Genomic DNA, 17,220 nt, shown 5'->3' with positions numbered 1-17,220 from the left:
TCGGTAAGTGGGCTGGTATTTACCCTTTTAAAAAATAATACCTAACCTAAATAAAAATAAAAATAAAAACCAAACAAACACACTTCTAATTCCTGTGGCACAAACTCTCTGTCAAACAAACTTTTTTTCTTTATTATAAACTTCTACAATGCCTATGCTTAAACAGTTTAACAATGTTTTGGGTTGGATTTGTAACTATCTACAAAATACAACAATTACCGATGAGCAGAAGCTCTGAAGAATAAGAAAAGGAAGTATTTTGATAGTTGAAACCGCTGTCCTCAAACAGAGTCACTTTTATCCTTCTGTTTGGCAGCCTCAACATATTGCTCCACAAGTTTCTTCACCTTCTCACCTTCTTTGATGAGAAAATTTGCATTCTTGGCTTTATAATGATACTTCATAACTTTATCAGTTGCTTTCGCCACAGCCCACCTATACTGTTCGGTTGTGATCACACCACTTTTGCATAAAGGTCTGATATGCTCCTTGACATACGCTTCCACCTATATGAATCGAAAATGCATGGTCACGTCAAGAATTTTTACTGGTAGAAAGGAGAGAATTAAAGAAAAAATAATGGAAAAACAGAGAAAAGTAAATGTCAATTACAACCTTCTTCGATATAGAATTTGAACTGTCAGACTGCTTGTTAGTCCCAGCACTAGATTTTTTCTCCTTCCGTGGAACATTCTCACCCATTTCAGAATTGTTTGATGAAGACTCTGCACCGGTTGCACATAATTCTTTCTTGCTTTCTTGTCCTGATTCAGATTCTTTTGTTGATTGGTTTTGCACACGATTTTCATAGTTCTTAGCATCTTCATTTTCTGCAACAGCTTTTGCACCAATCAATCCAAAGGGCTCACTTGACGCTCCTTCTGGAAATCTATTCACCAAGGGTTCTTTGTCTGGGCCATATAGTTCTTCATATTCTGCAGCAGAAAGATCTTCACCTTCTTTACCAAGTAATGGTTCCAGAGGATACGACTTGTCAGTACCACCCTCCATGGTTGAATTCTTAAAGTTTACTTCAGTATGATCATTTAGCATGCAGGAAGAAGTATGTAGTATTTCAGCATTCCCCAGATTTTCAGATTTTCCAAAATCCAGAGCATTGCTTGTACTTTCAGTTTCAGATTGAAGCGTAGAGAAAACCACTTTCAATTTTGACAGACCTTCTTGTTGTTCCTTAGAGACTTTCACAGTACCGGCACCAATATAGTCCTCATCTTCCAAGTTATAGTCAAAGTCCCCATATATATCCAAATCTGGATTATAATCTATATCAAATACATTCTCAGGTTCTTCCTCTCTTAAACTTGTTGAGGAGGGTTCTTCTTTAGCCAGAGCTTCAATTTGATGATCCGGACTACTTGGAGGAGAATCAGACGAAAGACCAGCTGTTCTCAATGCTTTCTCGATTGCATCATCAGCTGATACTTGATTTGTATTTTGTTCTGATCTATCATCAGAGACAGCGGACAGTGATGAGCTATCCACCACAGGGGCTCCACTGGACTTGCTATTTTCTGAACGATGCAATATCTCCTGGGAACATAGATTCAGATATACTAGCTTGCTGTTTGACCTATCAGCAACCCCCTTTTCTATATTGACTGCATCTGCAACAGCTAATTCTGTTTCTGCAGTTCTATAAATGACAGGAAGGTTTGCTTTTCTTAAGAAGTGCTCAGTCAAGCGGTACAGCTGTGCCTGCACAATGGATGTTCAAAATTGTCTAAACCAATTCTTTTTGGTTGAAAAAACAAAACTGCTTCGTTAAAAATGATGATGATAATAATAATAATAATAATAATAAGAAAAAGAATGTACAAAGGCAGACCAGAAGTCTACATTAACATGGCTGAGCGTAAACAACCATTCCACTGTAAAATTTATAGTGTGCCCCCAACTTATTTAAATATAGATATGCAGAGCTAAGAAAGATCTTCTGTTTAAGTAATTGGATTTGATGTAACTTCCATTGATACGAAAAAATTGAATTTCCAGCTTTTATTTTCAAAAGTTAATAATTTAGATAATTTTACTCAAATTGCAAGAAGATGTGCCGGCACTGACAGCTAAAGGGGCTATAAATCTAATATTTGGCATAGTTATGTTACAGGTTGCACAGAGTTTTGCTGTTATGTTGGTAAATGGCAGCAGTGCAGGTGGACAAGATGGTAACGACCACATTTATGGTATTTCTGGGGGTGTGAGCTGTAGAAGCTACGGCTTAGTACAGCAGCAATTCTGATTTATCCAATATGAAGGAACGATGAAAGAACATGCCTTCCTATGAAGGTTTACGATCTTTATTCCACCATTTCCTCTCAATTCATTTCAAAAGCTTACTTTCCACATTTCTGCCTTTGTACCCAACACAACAACAACAACAACAACCAAAAAAAAAAAAAAAACAAAAAAAGGGGGAAGGCTAAGCCCCGATTTCGTGCTCTAAATGTTTCAGATCAATAAGAATTTAAAAGAGCAAGTAAAGAAGAGTTATAATTCATTTACTTTTGGTCCCCTCTGAAACCACTTATACAGATATTGTATACCTGCCTCACTGATAAGGGGATTTTATTGTGATGGCTGGGAGCTAAAACTGGCCGCATGTCCATTGGTAGTTGAGCCTGCTCATAACAGCCACAAAATAGAAGAATATCAGTTGCAGAATCTAATGAATATTTCCTGAAAAAGATATATATATATATATATATATATTTTTTTTTTTCACAAATAACTTGTTAACATACTAGCAAAGGATAATTTCCTTTAAGCACCGCGATGTCTTCTTCCTTTTCATTTGTTGCATTCCCACCAGCACCAGTTGTTTTCCTAGCAAGAACCTGTAGGGCCCACTTTCTTTTGTCGATTTTAATATCCTTAGATTGAGTAGCTGTTTCTTTCTTGGCATTAGATTTGGAACTGCCTAATGAAGAAACTGAAGAAACTTCTAGGTTACGGTTCAGATGCACTTTACTGGTTGCAGAATTTTCCTTTGAGCTTGGGACAGTTTTCCTTTTCCCAGAAGTTTCTGATGAAGGAATCCCAACCTTTGATGAAACCTTATTAGTTTGTGTGGAACTTGAAGTATGATTATCAAGAGATGAACTCACACATTTTTCCACCATGGTGACTTGTTTACTGTTCTTCTCTGAATCACTAGAAGTTTTAAGAGCTGAGAGCGGCTTGATGTCATCCTTTCGTGGAAATACAGATGTATCTGCTAAATATAACCTGGAAAGAATCGGATTTGCCCGTTTTTCAGACCTCTGCTCTGTCTCTGTTCCATCAGATTCATTTCTTAGAAGATCAAGAACCGACTTCAAAGTCTGAATTTTTTCAGGCTTTGAAGCTCTCATGCAGCGATGCTTCCAGAATTCAATTTCACAATCACGGTCCCATGCTCGTTTTCGTCTTCCATTGGATGCATAAATTTTCTTAGTTAGATTCTCACGTACCTTCCCCTTCTGCATCATTGACTTTTTTGCCTTCATGGACAAATGAGACAGTGTCTTGACAGGTTCAGTTGTAGGTACAGCAACAGCAGCCCTAAAGGCAGCCAGAAGCTTTGGATCAAAAATGTTTTCACCAATATCTTTTGTGGGTTTGTTACGGACAGCTTCTCTTATTTTTTTCCTCAGTTCTTGAACTACCATAGATGAATCCTTGTCCTCAGCAGCTCTCTTCATGATCTTTTTCACTCTCAAACCAGCCATAGTTTCTTGATCTTTTGATGATTTATCATCAGAAGAACTAGGGCACCCAACGTTCTTGGAAAGTTTACGTCTTGTCCCTCCAACAATGCTCATTATATCAGAAGTGGAATTCTCCTTTTCAGGATGAAGCCTCAACCTGCCATTTCTTGGAACTGCTTTCAGGGTGCTGTTTTGAGAATCATCTGAAACAGATATATCGGCCTGGTCCTCAGCTGGACTCACTTCAACCCTCCTCTCAGCTTTTATTTTCTTTGGAGAAATTTCAGTCTCAATCTTAGGTTTGACATCTCCATCGTCAGCACTCTCATTGGCAGTATCACTAACACTGGACAAAAGCAGAATAATAAAATTTTGGTCAGAAGTTAAACTCTAGATGGAGTGAAGAATATGAAACCATGACAAACTTCGATCTAAAGGAGTACAGAGAGAAAATGACACTGAACCAATATGTAAATAGGCTATAGACAAGGTCTAGAGCCAGCATGACATAAACCAAGATCCTCCCCTCTCCCTTCTTATTTCTACTTTCAGTTAGGATAGTCAAAAGCACATTGTCATGGATGCTTCATTTAACATTTAGTTGAATTGATTTTGATATATTTTTATACATGTGGTTCTAGTTCTGCACCACAAAAACCAGCCAGAACTTTAAAAATTTTAGTGTTGCATGCAAATGCAATGGGCCCATTTCTATGGGTTATCTCATAAAATACAACATACTCTGTCTATAGTTTAGTTTGATTTAAAAACTGCTGCATCAGCATGTTAGTTACAACCTTAATGAGGATGATAAAAATTAAAAACTAAAAATTAAAAACAAGTATTATATCCAAAAACTGCGTCAGCTGAATGGCCAAAGGACTTACAAAGAAAGTGAATCTCAAGTTAGAATTACAAGAGCAACATTAAGCAATTGCTTGTAGAAAATTGTGATATTAGGTGGCAGCAAAAAAAAAACCTGAGGAACTACATAGTTATGAGCACAAATTGCTGAAAACTGTATAAGAATCATTGGACATATTTGAATGACACGAGACCTGCATTCCAAATGCTTTCTCTTTACACCAATAACTTCAGGAGCATCATCATCAGCATCTGGTGCAGTTTTATCAGCTGAAAAAGAAAAACAATTCAGCAAGAAGACCATGGGAAAAGATTTACAAAATGGCTGCCTTCTATGTAAATAACTATAATTAGCACACAAGATTTATTTTTCTTTTCCATGGCCAAAAAGTGGCCCAAGAGAAAATAAATTAATAAAAGAAAACTAGCATACCTTCAGATATACATTCTTCTGAAGGCTTATCCTGCTTCACATCTTCATTCATTTGATCGTCGGTTCCACTATAGTTCATTTTATCAACTAGAAAGAAATTAATATAAGAATTAATGAACCTATATGAGTAACTATATGCAAAACACAGTGACATATCTCAATTATAAATTCTTAAGCTTGGAAAAGGAAAATAATAGCAATAGTAATAAAGTTACTATATTAAAAATTACCAGTTAAAAATGATCCAACAGACAGACCAAGGTGAACTCCCATACCAGAATTATTGTCAGATAGAGTGTTACTGATATGGGATTCATTTACTACATTTCCCAAAGAACTTTTGACGCAATCAAAGCTTCTATGCCAGTCCATTTGTTCATCAGCATTTGTCTTAACTTCACTACAAGTCAAACAATTCGAAGGAAAACTGGAGGATGTATCACAAGATAAGGACAATTCTAATTCTTGTGCCCCCATGACTTGTTGAGGTTTAGAATGTTCCCTGGATGGTGTTGCGACTGTCTGACTATTGTCTTCAGAAGCCAATATAAATGTTTTAGTTTTCAGTTCCTTGTCAACTTGAATGGTTGATGGAATGTTGTCACTTAGTTCTTCAGTCAATTTACTTCCTCCTACCATTGAGACTACAAGAGCTGTCTCACCAGCATCAGCTACAGAAATAGACACCTTTCTGGAATAAATATCCTCAACTGAACAATCTTCATTAAAATTTTCAGGACCAGATGGTCTCTGTTCTATATTCCCATCTGGTTTTTGTGGCACCTCATCAACAATACATCTACAAGAAAATGCAAATACTAATATTAAAAGTGAAAAGAGAAGACTTAAAATTGTATAAAAGAGAAAATATTTTCAATCCATGTGATCGGGGCCAAACAGATTGCTACTTGGCAGCTGCTGTCAAACAATAGGGTTTGCATGAGATTGTATTGATTAATTACGTAACCCAACTCAAGCTAGGAGAACCATAGAACAAGAGCAAAGATTCCAGAGGGAGGATCTACAATACATGAATCTCCATTGAGCATTATTCTACTATAGTGAGAGGCATTAACAGGTTCTGCACATGCTTGAAAAATGCTTATTTATGAAATATTAAAAGTTAAAGCTCTATGGAAACAAATAGAAGTAGAATTATTATTAAAATAAAAATGCAAAACAGTGAACTAATTATCCCCCTCTTACTCACCTTGGGCATAACCAAGTACTCTCAGATGTGCCTTCAGGATTGAATCCCACACAGAAAGCATGATACCTGTCTCCATGGTCACACCAAGAAATTATCAAACTAACACTTTTTTTCATTACTCAACATGGACTTAAATAAAACTCTGGAGAATTAGACAGAAGAAGCTTACATTTAGTTTCTATGCAAAAATAGAAACCATTTTCGATAAACAAAAAATGCACAAAGGAAGAATCTCAGGTAAAATGAAACACTCAGCAAAGTACTCAAAAGATGCAATAAGAATGGGTTAAGAATGGGTAACAACCCTGTAGACATCCCTGTAGGAGGTGCATGAGGTGATTCGAGCAACATCTCTCAAAAACCTCACGATGAGGCTAATGTATAACTTTCTAATATAATTCACAATGGTCAATTTCACTTTACCATCTCTCAAAAACCTCAACGATGAGGGTAATGCATAACTTTCTAATACAATTCACAATAGTCAATTTCACTTTACCATAAATCACATGAATCACAAGCAATCGATGTATCAAGATTGGGATCTCCCTCAGTTGATACTGAACCAATTCGAATTTTGCAACCATCTCCATCCAAGCAGATAACTGCCTAAAAAGTGAGAAGACACATAAGAACTTGACGTTACACCATAACTTTGAATTCTAAACTTGAATACAAAACAAATAGATCCTACAGCATAGAGGTAAAGAAGCTTTCATACAGTTTCCACAGGAACACTAACCTACGCTGCTTACACTAATATTAATCCTTTTGGAAACAAATTGAAAATTCAAAAATAGTGAATCTAAAAAATAAGTGTTCTCAATATCACAAGTAGACGAGCTCAGTAACTCAAGAAAAGGGTATGTAAAAAAGTGTCAGAAATATCAAAGACATCGAGTACTTTCAAAAAAAATTATATAGATTAAATACAGAAGATAATTACATTTTCATCTATATAGTAAGATGGAAAAGAAAGTGTGTTATTCTTTCCTTCAATGCTCCAGTCGTCATCTCTGCATGGATCAGCAGAAAAAAATTAGCCACTGCTGAAAGCCTATGCACATTAATACATGTCAAGTATAAGCTATACTATTATTGAATGATGAATATCCCAGATGCTACTAAAGACTGCCTATCGCTAAAATATAATAGTGGCACAGAGCATTATTCAAGTATTCCAAAGCAATGCCAGCATCATGCATAGAGAAGCGGTGAGAAACAAGTCTTGTAAATGAAGAAAAATTAATAACCACAATCATGCAAATAAAACCAAATTACCTGGTATATGAATCATCATCAACTTTACAGCTCCCGATGGTATCATATACCTTCATATTCAAATCAACCTTACAAGTTTTAGCCATCAATTAACTCAAAATAAAATAACTAAAAAATGAAAACAAATCACTGAAACAAATTGAGTGCGATAAAAAAAGATCAACCATGCAGCTAGAGCCTTTTTTTTCTTTAATTTTAAATCAATGACAAACATAACAAGTAGTGAAAAATGAAGAAATAAATCAATGATCATTTGCACCACTCACAGGAACACATGTGATCAGCTGGAATTCATTCTGGCAAAGTGGGCAAAGGTTTGTAATGGTAGCCCAATTGTCAATGCATGCAAAACAGAACCTGGAAAATCACATTAAGAACTCAGATAAAGGAACACAAATTTCTATCAGCAATTAACTTCCATAAATCACATAAGGCCCCATCCCCAATCTCGCATAGCATTCCTCTAAAAATATTGTCATATCAAGTATGAGTCTTTCACCATAAAAATGTAAACCAGTGCCACACACAAACGGCTGACTACATTCTTCAACTAAATTCAGAAGCCATGAATAACGCTAAAGTTCAAACACTCTTTAAGATTAAGCAAGTAATTTGTTTACGATAGAAGCCTATAACTGCAACATAGCAATGGAATAAAACCCAACAAGTTCCAATTTTGAAATGGCGGGTTTGGTCTAAGAGTTACGAACTTTAAGGGGGAAAAAAGACACATACCAGTGCTGACAGCAATCCAAAACCCCTCTGTCAATTATAACATCCATGCATATCCCACATCTTTCTCCCTCCATATTAGGATTCTCCTGCACATTTCCAAACTTTCCCAACAAATTTTTCATTGTTAAAAAAATAAAATAAAATAAAATATAAAAAGGAAAAACGAATAGCCCAACCTCAAAACATTTTTGCTGAGCTCAAAACTAAAAACTAGCATATACCCATTAAATATATTTATATATATATATTCATTTTTCTTCAAACTAAAAAAAATAAAATAAAATAAAACAACACCCAACAAAAATTGAATCTTAGTTTAGCTTCCGAATCCACAAAACAAAACATCATTATCTATTCCTATAAAGAAATAAAAATAAACAAGGCATTTGAGATTACATTATTACTGAAATCATCGACTTCAATAGCTTCTTCTTCTGCTACACCACTCGTTATCAAATCTACTTCCATCGATTCACCCAAAAGAATTGGTCCCTCCAAATCAAAATTCTAATAAGAAAAAACAAAAAAATGGGAAACAGATTTGTAAATTTGGAACACCAATTGGATGATCATGCAAATAATAAGAACCTGGTAGGTCAAAATGGGAAAATTATTTTGTGAAAAATAATAATAAAAAAAATAATTATGAGAAAGTTAATTTTACAGTGAGAACGAGAGCCTGATCTTTGTCTAGTGTCTACGCATGTGGGAGCGATACGGACGAGAACCAGACAACGAAAGGAGGGCAGTTTCGTCACTCCGGGTTTCGAGGGAAACATTTTAAGGCTGCGTTTGGTTTTAGAAACGTTTCGATATTACAATGAACGTATTTTTAGGTTTTAGGCCTAGCCCAAAAAGAGGCCTACTCTGCCCCACTGTTATCGACCTACAATATGCTGGGCTTGACTTCACATTCTTAGCCCATAAGAAAAGCCATAACATATACCTTATTAATTTTCACTTTGAAATACGGACCCATATTAATAATAATTTTATATTATATAATATATATATATATATATATATATATTTCTTCAAAAAGGAATAATTATATATTTTAGTTAAAATGTATACAATAACAATAATAATGCACCGATATTGATTTACCAAAATTTTAATCCAATCGACCTTTAATAAAAAATAACCCTGCCTTATAGATTAAAATCCATATCAAACAAAAATGGTGTTGAACTATTTGTAGAGATGACTTTATTCAGTTTATTAATATATATATATATATATATACAAACATTTGAAAGTAACCAAAAATTTATTAAAAAAAAAGTCTAACAAGAAATACTATAGAAAGATACGTGAAGTAATCAAATATGACATTCAAATAATGTGAACTTTTTTACTGTGACTTTTTCCAAATTTGGAATGGATGTGATATGGTATATAATACAACAACATAAAGTCATCAATGGATAAAATCTTTAGCATAAAGTTTATATTATCTCATTTTTTTTATATAAATTATTCTCCTTTTTTTTTTAATTTTCTATCTCTAAAGATAATGCTTTTTCTTTTATTTATTAATTTTTTTCCTATTTAAAGTACAGAAGAAGTGTACGTAGAGTCCATGTCATCTCCTACTAAATTGAGCCAACAATGTTGCATCACTAAACACCTTCCTTTTCTTTCAACATTTGCCATTTCCAACTGAAGGTCCAGGAATCATATATAGAGACTCACCGTACAGGATTTGCTGCATTAAAAAACAAAAAACTTATTTATATTAATAATTATAATCTATAAAACACCGACGTGAATGAATAAAAAATATAGGCTTTGTCACGGTTGCTTATGACTTATGAGTAATGGATTCAATAAGAAAGGAAACAGAGTGCGGTGGAAAGGAGGACTTGTCCTCTTCTCTGCAAATTCATCAACAAAAAAAACACTGAAATAATCAAATACGAACATTTTTACAAAACCCCATTTGAGAGCTAGCTGCAACACCTATTAAGGTAAGTTTCATTCATGCAGTTTTATCAACAACTCAGAGTTGAAAAAAAAAAAAATATATATATATATATATATAGCTTGTATTTCACCCTTTTTCTCTATTTTGTTTGTTTTTATTAAAAAAATATAAAATTCTGGGTTGACTTTTTCTTTCCTCTTCTTTCTGGAATCCAAATGCATTCACAGAGGTTCTTCCCTAATGGTTATACTACTACTGATGTTAAGCAATCTAAGATTCGCGGTCGATTAAGCTATATGCATATTCTATATTTATATTTCACGAATGGAACAGTAAAATAAAGTACTGTTTTCCATTTCAATTTTTTTTTTTTTCTCTGTTTCTGTTCTGTTATAAATTCACCAATATTTTGTTTATCAGTGGTTTTTATGTTGGTCATCCTATGATTTGGACTTGTTGTCCTGATTCTTATAGCTTATCAGGAGCGTATTAGTGGAAGAAAATCTCATTATATATATATATATATATATATCAGAACTTGTATATTTGGATTGCTTTATTTATTTGAGATAAAGATGTCAATATAATTGTCTTCTCAGTTTTTTAGTTAGTTGTTATTTTGATGTGTTTTGTCTGTGGATTGGCAGGTGAAAAATCAAATCTAGAATCATGCCCTCTTTCATGAGCTGCTTTTGTTTCAAAAAAATTTCCCAAACTGTTAAAAGAGTTGGGTATGAGGATCCAAAAATTCTTGCTTCACAAACGGCCTGTAAGTTGAAATACCATCTAGTTAATATGGATTTATTATGTAAAATATAATTTCTTGTGAAATGTGAAGTTCCATTCATAATTAGATGCTCAAATTTTTACAAAGTGACTGGTAGTTAGGGGCAAATTTCCATACAATAATTTTTAAAACATTTCATTACCATCCCTAGGGGTGTATTCACTTGAACATAACCTGAAATTAAAATGTATGGAAATTTTAGACACCTCTAATTATGTATTTAACACAGTTACTGTAAATGAAGTGGAGGCCTTGTATGATCTGTTCAAGAAACTAAGCAATTCCATAGTTGATGACGGTTTAATCCACAAGGTATTTCTTGCCCAATTTATGATGTTTCACTGTTTGCTTTGCACTTTAAAACTGCATATTATTTGGTTGAAATTTAATATGCAGGATATTTTAGCTTTTTGATTATGACTTTCTGAATGATTTCTTAACCATTAAATTCATGATATTGCATAAACAGGAAGAGTTCCAGCTTGCACTCATGCAGAACAGCAGAAACCAAAACTTTTTTGCAGACAGGGTTTGTATCATTTCTCTGTTTGAATGTTTCTTTTTCTTAAAATTAATCATGCTGAAAGAAAAAAAAAATGGATGATGTTGTAGATGGTATATGAAAGATCTTAGTGCTCCTCTAATAAGTTATGCTTATTTCTTATTATCATTCTGATTATCATTCTTCTTGACACTGTTAACATTGTAGGTATTCACTTTGTTTGATATTAAGCGTAACGGGGTAATTGAATTTGGAGAGTTTGTTAGGTCATTAAGCATCTTCCATCCAAAAGCTGCAATAGAAGATAAGATTTCATGTATGCCATGACAGAAGATCATGATTTTAGAGAAAATCTTGTTTGCTTTCATGTTTCTCATTAATTTCCATATGTGACACAACCTTCTTTGCAGTTGCATTTAGATTGTACGATCTACGAGAGACTGGATATATTGAGCGCCAAGAGGTGAATTCTGGCTAAAGACATTTTGTTTGACTGTTGCTTTTTCTTGTGCATATGCTATTATAGTACTATCTGAAGAGGAAAATTCTTACTAAGTTTCTTTTATTTATATAGTTATTACTTTTAGGATAAAAATGCAATTAATTTTGTATCCACCATTATTAATGTCAATAACAATTTCTCCACAATTTATTGTTTTTCATTTCACAGATAAAAACATGCATCCATGGCATGCAAAATTATGTTTGTTAAAAACTGCTTATCATATACTGTAATGTTGATTCTTTAGCTTTTGCTATGTTTAATTTTTCATTTTGTAAGCATTAATGCAATATCTGCAAATCTGATTAATTCCTTTTAAACTCTGTGTTTATACAAATTATGGAAGTTGAAAGAGATGGTATTGGCTCTTTTAAATGAATCAGATTTACTTCTTACAGAAGAAGCCGTTGAATCAATTGTGAATAAGGTGCGCACTATTATCCTACACCATATTTATTTTATTTTTTTATTTTATCTTAATTGCTATTATACACTTACTTTATTGGTTTGCAATTCATTTTTTGTTGTATTAATTTTTTTTTTTAATTTTTGGTTGGTTAAATAGACAATGATGGATGCAGATACAAAAGGAGATGGGAAAATTGATGAAGAAGAGTGGAAAGAATTTGTAGCAAATCATCCATCTCTCATAAAGAACATGACTCTTCCATATTTAATGTACTCATTATTACTAGATTAAATCCATAAACTTTGGTTAAAGCTGCCTCTATCAACAAACTAATCTATAAATCAAAATTCTATCAAATTTCATATAGTTTCTAATTTTTGGGTTCCAATTTTTAGGGACATAACCATGGCATTTCCAAGCTTCGTGTTGAATTCAGAAGTTCGAGATTAGAAGAAAAACACACTGCAAAAACCAGATATACAGTCTGAGTCACTTTTTATCTTATAAGATGCTCTGAAGAAAAACAAAAAAACTATGACTCTCATGAATTTCTTGCTTTCTTTATTACAATCTTGGTTGCAGAAGGATTGGGAGAGCCAGAGATGTTATAAAGGAACTAACAAAGCGTTAAGCCAAAACGAGTTTAAAAAGTTTTTGTAATACGCAGACATAAAGTTTTGTTTCTATCAAAATTGTTGTCAATTGTAAATTAGATTTTTTTTTTTTATTTTTTTTTTTTTTGGTTGGGGACCTTTTGGCTTATATTATTATTATTATTTTTGGGGGGAGGGATAGGTATAATTCTATAGAAATTGGAATTTGCATATTCGGTGGTGTATTTTAATAGGTGATAAAATTTCCATAACACCCTATCAGCCAAATAACTTTGCAGCATCTAGACTAAGCTTTCTAAATATATATATATATATATATATATATATAAATATATATATAGAATGTCAATGGAACCGGAAATGTTCAATAAAAATTTGGTCAAGTTAGGTACATTAAAGAACAAAAGCAAAAGAGTATGTTACTATTAGTATTATAATATATATATATATATATATATATGAATCTATTATTTTCTTAATCATCATCTTTACATTTTGTAAAGAAAAATCAGATCCGAATCACGTATCACTAGTGTTATTCTACATCATCGGGCTGTTTTTTAGTTATCTTATAATACCATTTGGTGATTATAAATATAAGAAAAAGAATAAAAAAAGCTTATGAGAGAAAATTTTGACATTTATCTAGCAGTAGCACTATTATCCCCCTAGTTTTCTCTATTCCGGAATGAAACAGTAATGTAGCATATTAAACCTAATATCATATTAAACCAAATATCTATTTTCTTATTTATTAGGGATATACAAAATCTAACATATATATATATATATATTTGTTAAAAAAAGAGTTTAATTTTAATTATATAAAATGGCAATGCCAAATTTGGCATCCCATTGAACATATATATATATATATATATATGAACAATACCAAAATTTAGCAAAAGGAATTAAAAAAATTAAAAATAAAATAAAAAAATAAAAAAATAAAAAAATAAAAAAAGGCTTTTGACCGTCACGGTGGCTTATGCCTCTATAAAAGGGACAACGAAAGCAGTGGGAAGGAGGACTCGTCCTGCTCTGCAAATTCAAGGGGGAAAAAAACTGAAAAATCAGAAACAAACAAACAAGTTTTACGAAACCCATTTGAGAGCTTCAACACACAGGGTAAGTTTCATATAGCTTCATCAACAACTCAGAAGAAAACCAATCTTGTATTCCACCCTCTTTCTCTATTTTGTTTGTTTTGAAAGAAAAAACCAAAAAAAAAAAAATATATATATATATATATATATATAGGGGAATTATGGGTTGACTTCGTTATTTTTCCCTTCTTTCTGGGTTTCCATTGCATACTGTTTGATTATGCAAGCTATAGAGTAGTGGCCATTAAGTTAAATGTTTTTATATTTCAATTTGGGAAATGGAACAGTATAATATATTTTCCATTTCATATTTTCTTCCTCTGTTTCTAGCCAGGTTGCAAATTATATACTCATCCATAATTTCTTTATTTAAGTGTTTATTTATTAATTAATTTTTTTACTGGTTTTATGATTTGGGAACAGTTTTTGTCCTGATTCTTAACTTACTAGATGAGTCTTAGTGGAAAAAAATCTCATGTAGATCACATTTGATCATCATCCAAGTACTTGTATATTTGGATTGCTTTAGTTGTTTGAGATATACATATCAGAAAAGTCAGATATATTGTCAATATATTTAGCTTCTCACTTCTTTACTTGTTATTTTGATGCGTTTTATTCGGAATTGGCAGGTCAAAATCAAATCAATAATCATGCCCTCTTGCACGAGCTGCTTTTGTTTCAAAAAAAATGCCAAAACTGCTAAACTAGTTTTGTTTCTTGCTTCAGAAACAGCTTGTAAGTAGCAAAACCATTTAGTCTCTTTAACTAGTTAATATGGATTTACTATATGAAATATATTTCATGTGAAATGTAAAGTTTCCTTCATTTTTACAAAGTGACTGGTAATTAAGAGCAAGTTCACATATGGAATACATAAAATTTGTACTCTTTTCTTTGGTATTACATTTAATTACCATCCCTAGGGCTATATTCACTTAACCATAACCTGAAATTACAAAGTTCATGTATGGAAATCTTAGACGCCTCTAATTATATATTGACCACAGTTACTGTAAATGAAGTGGAGGCCCTGTATGAGCTGTTCAAGAAACTAAGCAGTTCTATAATCAACGATGGTTTTATTCACAAGGTATTTCCTGCCAAGTTTATAATCTTAAATCTTGTGAGATTTATGATGATTCACTGTTTGGTTTGCACCTAAAGATCGATATTATTTGATTTAAAGTTAATATGCAGGATCTTTCTTAGCTTTTTGATTCTGACATATTGAATGATTTCTTATACATTAAAGTCATGATGTTGCATAAACAGGAAGAGTTCCAGCTTGCACTCTTTCAGAACAGCAGTATGCAAAATCTTTTTGCAGACAGGGTTTGTATCATTTCTCTGTTTGAATGTTTCTCTTTCTCAAAATCATATTGAAAAATAAAAAATAAAAAAGAATAATAATTGTGTAGATATTATCTGGAAGATTCAAAAAGTTTCATCTTTTACTTCACTAATAAGTTGTGCTCCATTATTTATAATCATTCTAACTATCAAGCTTCATGACATTGTTATCATTGTAGGTGTTCGATTTGTTTGATGTTAAGCGCAATGGGGTTATTGAATTTGTAGAGTTTGTTAGATCATTAAGCATCTTCCATCCAGAAGCTCCAATAGAAGATAAGATTTCGTGTATGCCATGACATAAGACCATGATTTTAGAAAAATCTTTCTTCCATTTCTCATTTCTATTTATCAATAAATCTTCTTTGCAGTTGTATTTAGATTGTATGATCTGCAGCAGACTGGATATATTGAGTGTGAAGAGGTGAAACCTGGCTAAATTTCCTCTTGTTTCACATGCTTCTTTTAAAGACATTTTGTTTTTCTTTTTCTTTTGCATATACTATGTGAAGAGGAAAATTCTTACTAAGTTTCTCTTGTTTATATAGCTAATTACTTCTAGGATAAAATGCGTTAGGTTTGTATTCTTATTCATTTATTGTTTCTTTAACTAGTACAGTGTTTAATTTTTTTTCATATTGTAAGCATTAATGCAATATCTGCAAACCTGATTCCTTTTACACTCCATGTTTACAAATTAATGAAGGTGAAAAAGATGGTATTGGCTCTCTTAAATGAATCAGATTTGTCTCTTTCCGATGAAGCCGTTGAATCAATTGTGAATAAGGTGCTTACTCTTATTGTACACCATTTTTTGAACCTTAATTGTTATTCTGCACTTACTTTATTGGTTTGCATTTCATTTGTTATTCTGCACTTACTTTATTTTTTTTATTTTTTTTTATTTTTTTGGGGTTAAACAGACAATGATGGATGCAGATGCAAAAGGAGATGGAAAAATCGATGAAGCAGAGTGGAAGGAATTTGTAGCAAAGCATCCATCTCTCATAAAGAACATGACTCTTCCATATCTCAAGTACCCAGCATTGCTAAATTAATTCCTGAAACATTGGTTGAATTAACATATATCAACAAATAATCTATAAATCAAAATTCTATCAAAATTTCATCCCGTTTCTAATTTTTGGCTTCCAATTGTTAGGGATATAACCATGGCATTTCCGAGCTTCGTATTGAATTCAGAAGTTCAAGATTAGAAGAAAAACACACTGCAAAAACCAGCCATACATTCTGAGTCTCTACAGCATAGAAAACTATGACTGTCATGAATTTCTTGCCTTCTTTATCTTGGTTTGCAGAAGGATGGGGCGAGCCAGAGACCCTGTGAAGGAACTTCCAAAGCAATAAGCCAATGAGTTTTGTAATATATAGACATAAAGAAGAATCCCTTTTTTTTTTTGTTCTGTGGGTTTTTATTAAAATTGTTGTCAATTGTAAAATGGTTTTGTTTTGGTTTATATTTTTTATTGTTTTTTCTTCTGGGTAGATGTAACAGTACAGAATTTGGAATATGCTTATTTTATGGTATATTTTAATAGGTGATCAAATTTCTGGAAGACCCATCAATTCGGTTAACTTTTCAGAATCTAGAATAAGCTTTCCACGCTTAATTTGGTCAATGAAATTGAAAATGTTGAATGAGATGCTTAAATTTGGTCGGTTTTTGGTGTATTAAAGGACAAAAAGTATGCGTTAAATTTATACAGAATATACCTTTGTTTTCTTGATCATCGCCTTTAGCTTTTGCAAAGTAAAAACCGATCGGAATC

At 32.6% G+C, this 17,220-nt stretch overlaps 3 protein-coding genes across 11 annotated transcripts; 2 read left to right on the top strand and 1 right to left on the bottom strand.

Annotated features, from left to right (window-relative positions):
- Positions 1-109: 109 nt before the first annotated feature.
- Positions 110-9,029, bottom strand: LOC107429817 (uncharacterized protein At4g10930). 6 transcript variants are annotated; one of them, XM_048464384.2, is made up of 15 exons: positions 8,895-9,029; positions 8,627-8,737; positions 8,231-8,331; positions 7,762-7,852; positions 7,496-7,563; positions 7,161-7,230; positions 6,714-6,823; positions 6,215-6,280; positions 5,235-5,803; positions 5,005-5,091; positions 4,766-4,841; positions 2,763-4,053; positions 2,565-2,639; positions 616-1,716; positions 110-506 (listed from the first exon to the last, which is right to left on the bottom strand). In XM_048464384.2, exons 2-15 carry the CDS (start codon positions 8,696-8,698, stop codon positions 282-284), a joined length of 4,002 nt encoding a protein of 1,333 aa, XP_048320341.2. In that variant the 5' UTR covers positions 8,699-8,737; positions 8,895-9,029; the 3' UTR covers positions 110-281. The 6 variants fall into 6 exon arrangements, with proteins under 6 accessions (XP_048320341.2, XP_024935216.3, XP_048320342.2 ...); XM_025079448.3 differs by having other exon boundaries at positions 7,496-7,545; XM_048464385.2 differs by having other exon boundaries at positions 8,231-8,316.
- A 985-nt stretch (positions 9,030-10,014) lies between these two features.
- LOC107429798 (calcineurin B-like protein 7) lies at positions 10,015-13,106 on the top strand. 4 transcript variants are annotated; one of them, XM_048463459.2, is made up of 9 exons: positions 10,015-10,200; positions 10,805-10,926; positions 11,174-11,256; positions 11,414-11,473; positions 11,654-11,762; positions 11,857-11,909; positions 12,295-12,375; positions 12,530-12,626; positions 12,753-13,106. In XM_048463459.2, the coding sequence occupies exons 2-8, from the start codon at positions 10,827-10,829 to the stop codon at positions 12,578-12,580; spliced, it is 537 nt and encodes a 178-aa protein (XP_048319416.1). In that variant the 5' UTR covers positions 10,015-10,200; positions 10,805-10,826; the 3' UTR covers positions 12,581-12,626; positions 12,753-13,106. The 4 variants fall into 4 exon arrangements, with proteins under 4 accessions (XP_048319416.1, XP_048319415.1, XP_060674434.1 ...); XM_048463458.2 differs by having other exon boundaries at positions 12,514-12,626; positions 12,753-13,099; XM_060818451.1 differs by lacking the exon at positions 10,015-10,200 and adding an exon at positions 10,313-10,386 and having other exon boundaries at positions 12,514-12,626; positions 12,753-13,105.
- Positions 13,107-13,934: 828 nt separating this feature from the next.
- On the top strand, positions 13,935-17,016 carry LOC107429797 (calcineurin B-like protein 7). Its single transcript, XM_016040545.4, has 9 exons — positions 13,935-14,099; positions 14,710-14,815; positions 15,088-15,170; positions 15,353-15,412; positions 15,610-15,718; positions 15,802-15,854; positions 16,137-16,217; positions 16,354-16,466; positions 16,593-17,016. The coding sequence occupies exons 2-9, from the start codon at positions 14,731-14,733 to the stop codon at positions 16,645-16,647; spliced, it is 639 nt and encodes a 212-aa protein (XP_015896031.3). The 5' UTR covers positions 13,935-14,099; positions 14,710-14,730; the 3' UTR covers positions 16,648-17,016.
- Positions 17,017-17,220: the final 204 nt, after the last annotated feature.

This window comes from Ziziphus jujuba, chromosome 6 (assembly GCF_031755915.1).
Source record: "Ziziphus jujuba cultivar Dongzao chromosome 6, ASM3175591v1".
NCBI lineage: Eukaryota > Viridiplantae > Streptophyta > Magnoliopsida > Rosales > Rhamnaceae > Ziziphus > Ziziphus jujuba.
The sequence above is the reverse complement of the archived record's forward strand: the minus strand, read 5'-3'. Positions and strand labels throughout refer to the sequence as shown.

Bases quoted from the DNA above. Each gene is read 5' to 3' on its own strand.
- LOC107429817 (XM_048464384.2), bottom strand. From the start codon at position 8,698: ATGGAAGTAGATTTGATAACGAGTGGTGTAGCAGAAGAAGAAGCTATT. The intron at 7,853-8,230 runs GTATGTGTCTTT...GTGATTTTCCAG, and splicing joins TTGGATTGCTGTCAGCACTG to GTTCTGTTTTGCATGCATTG. The intron at 7,564-7,761 runs GTGAGTGGTGCA...AAAACTTGTAAG, and splicing joins AGCTGATCACATGTGTTCCT to GTTGATTTGAATATGAAGGT.
- LOC107429798 (XM_060818451.1), top strand. From the start codon at position 10,827: ATGCCCTCTTTCATGAGCTGCTTTTGTTTCAAAAAAATTTCCCAAACT. The intron at 10,927-11,173 runs GTAAGTTGAAAT...TATTTAACACAG, and splicing joins TCTTGCTTCACAAACGGCCT to TTACTGTAAATGAAGTGGAG. The intron at 12,376-12,513 runs GTGCGCACTATT...TTGGTTAAATAG, and splicing joins TTGAATCAATTGTGAATAAG to ACAATGATGGATGCAGATAC.
- LOC107429797 (XM_016040545.4), top strand. From the start codon at position 14,731: ATGCCCTCTTGCACGAGCTGCTTTTGTTTCAAAAAAAATGCCAAAACT. The intron at 15,413-15,609 runs GTTTGTATCATT...TTATCATTGTAG, and splicing joins AAAATCTTTTTGCAGACAGG to GTGTTCGATTTGTTTGATGT. The intron at 16,218-16,353 runs GTGCTTACTCTT...GGGGTTAAACAG, and splicing joins TTGAATCAATTGTGAATAAG to ACAATGATGGATGCAGATGC.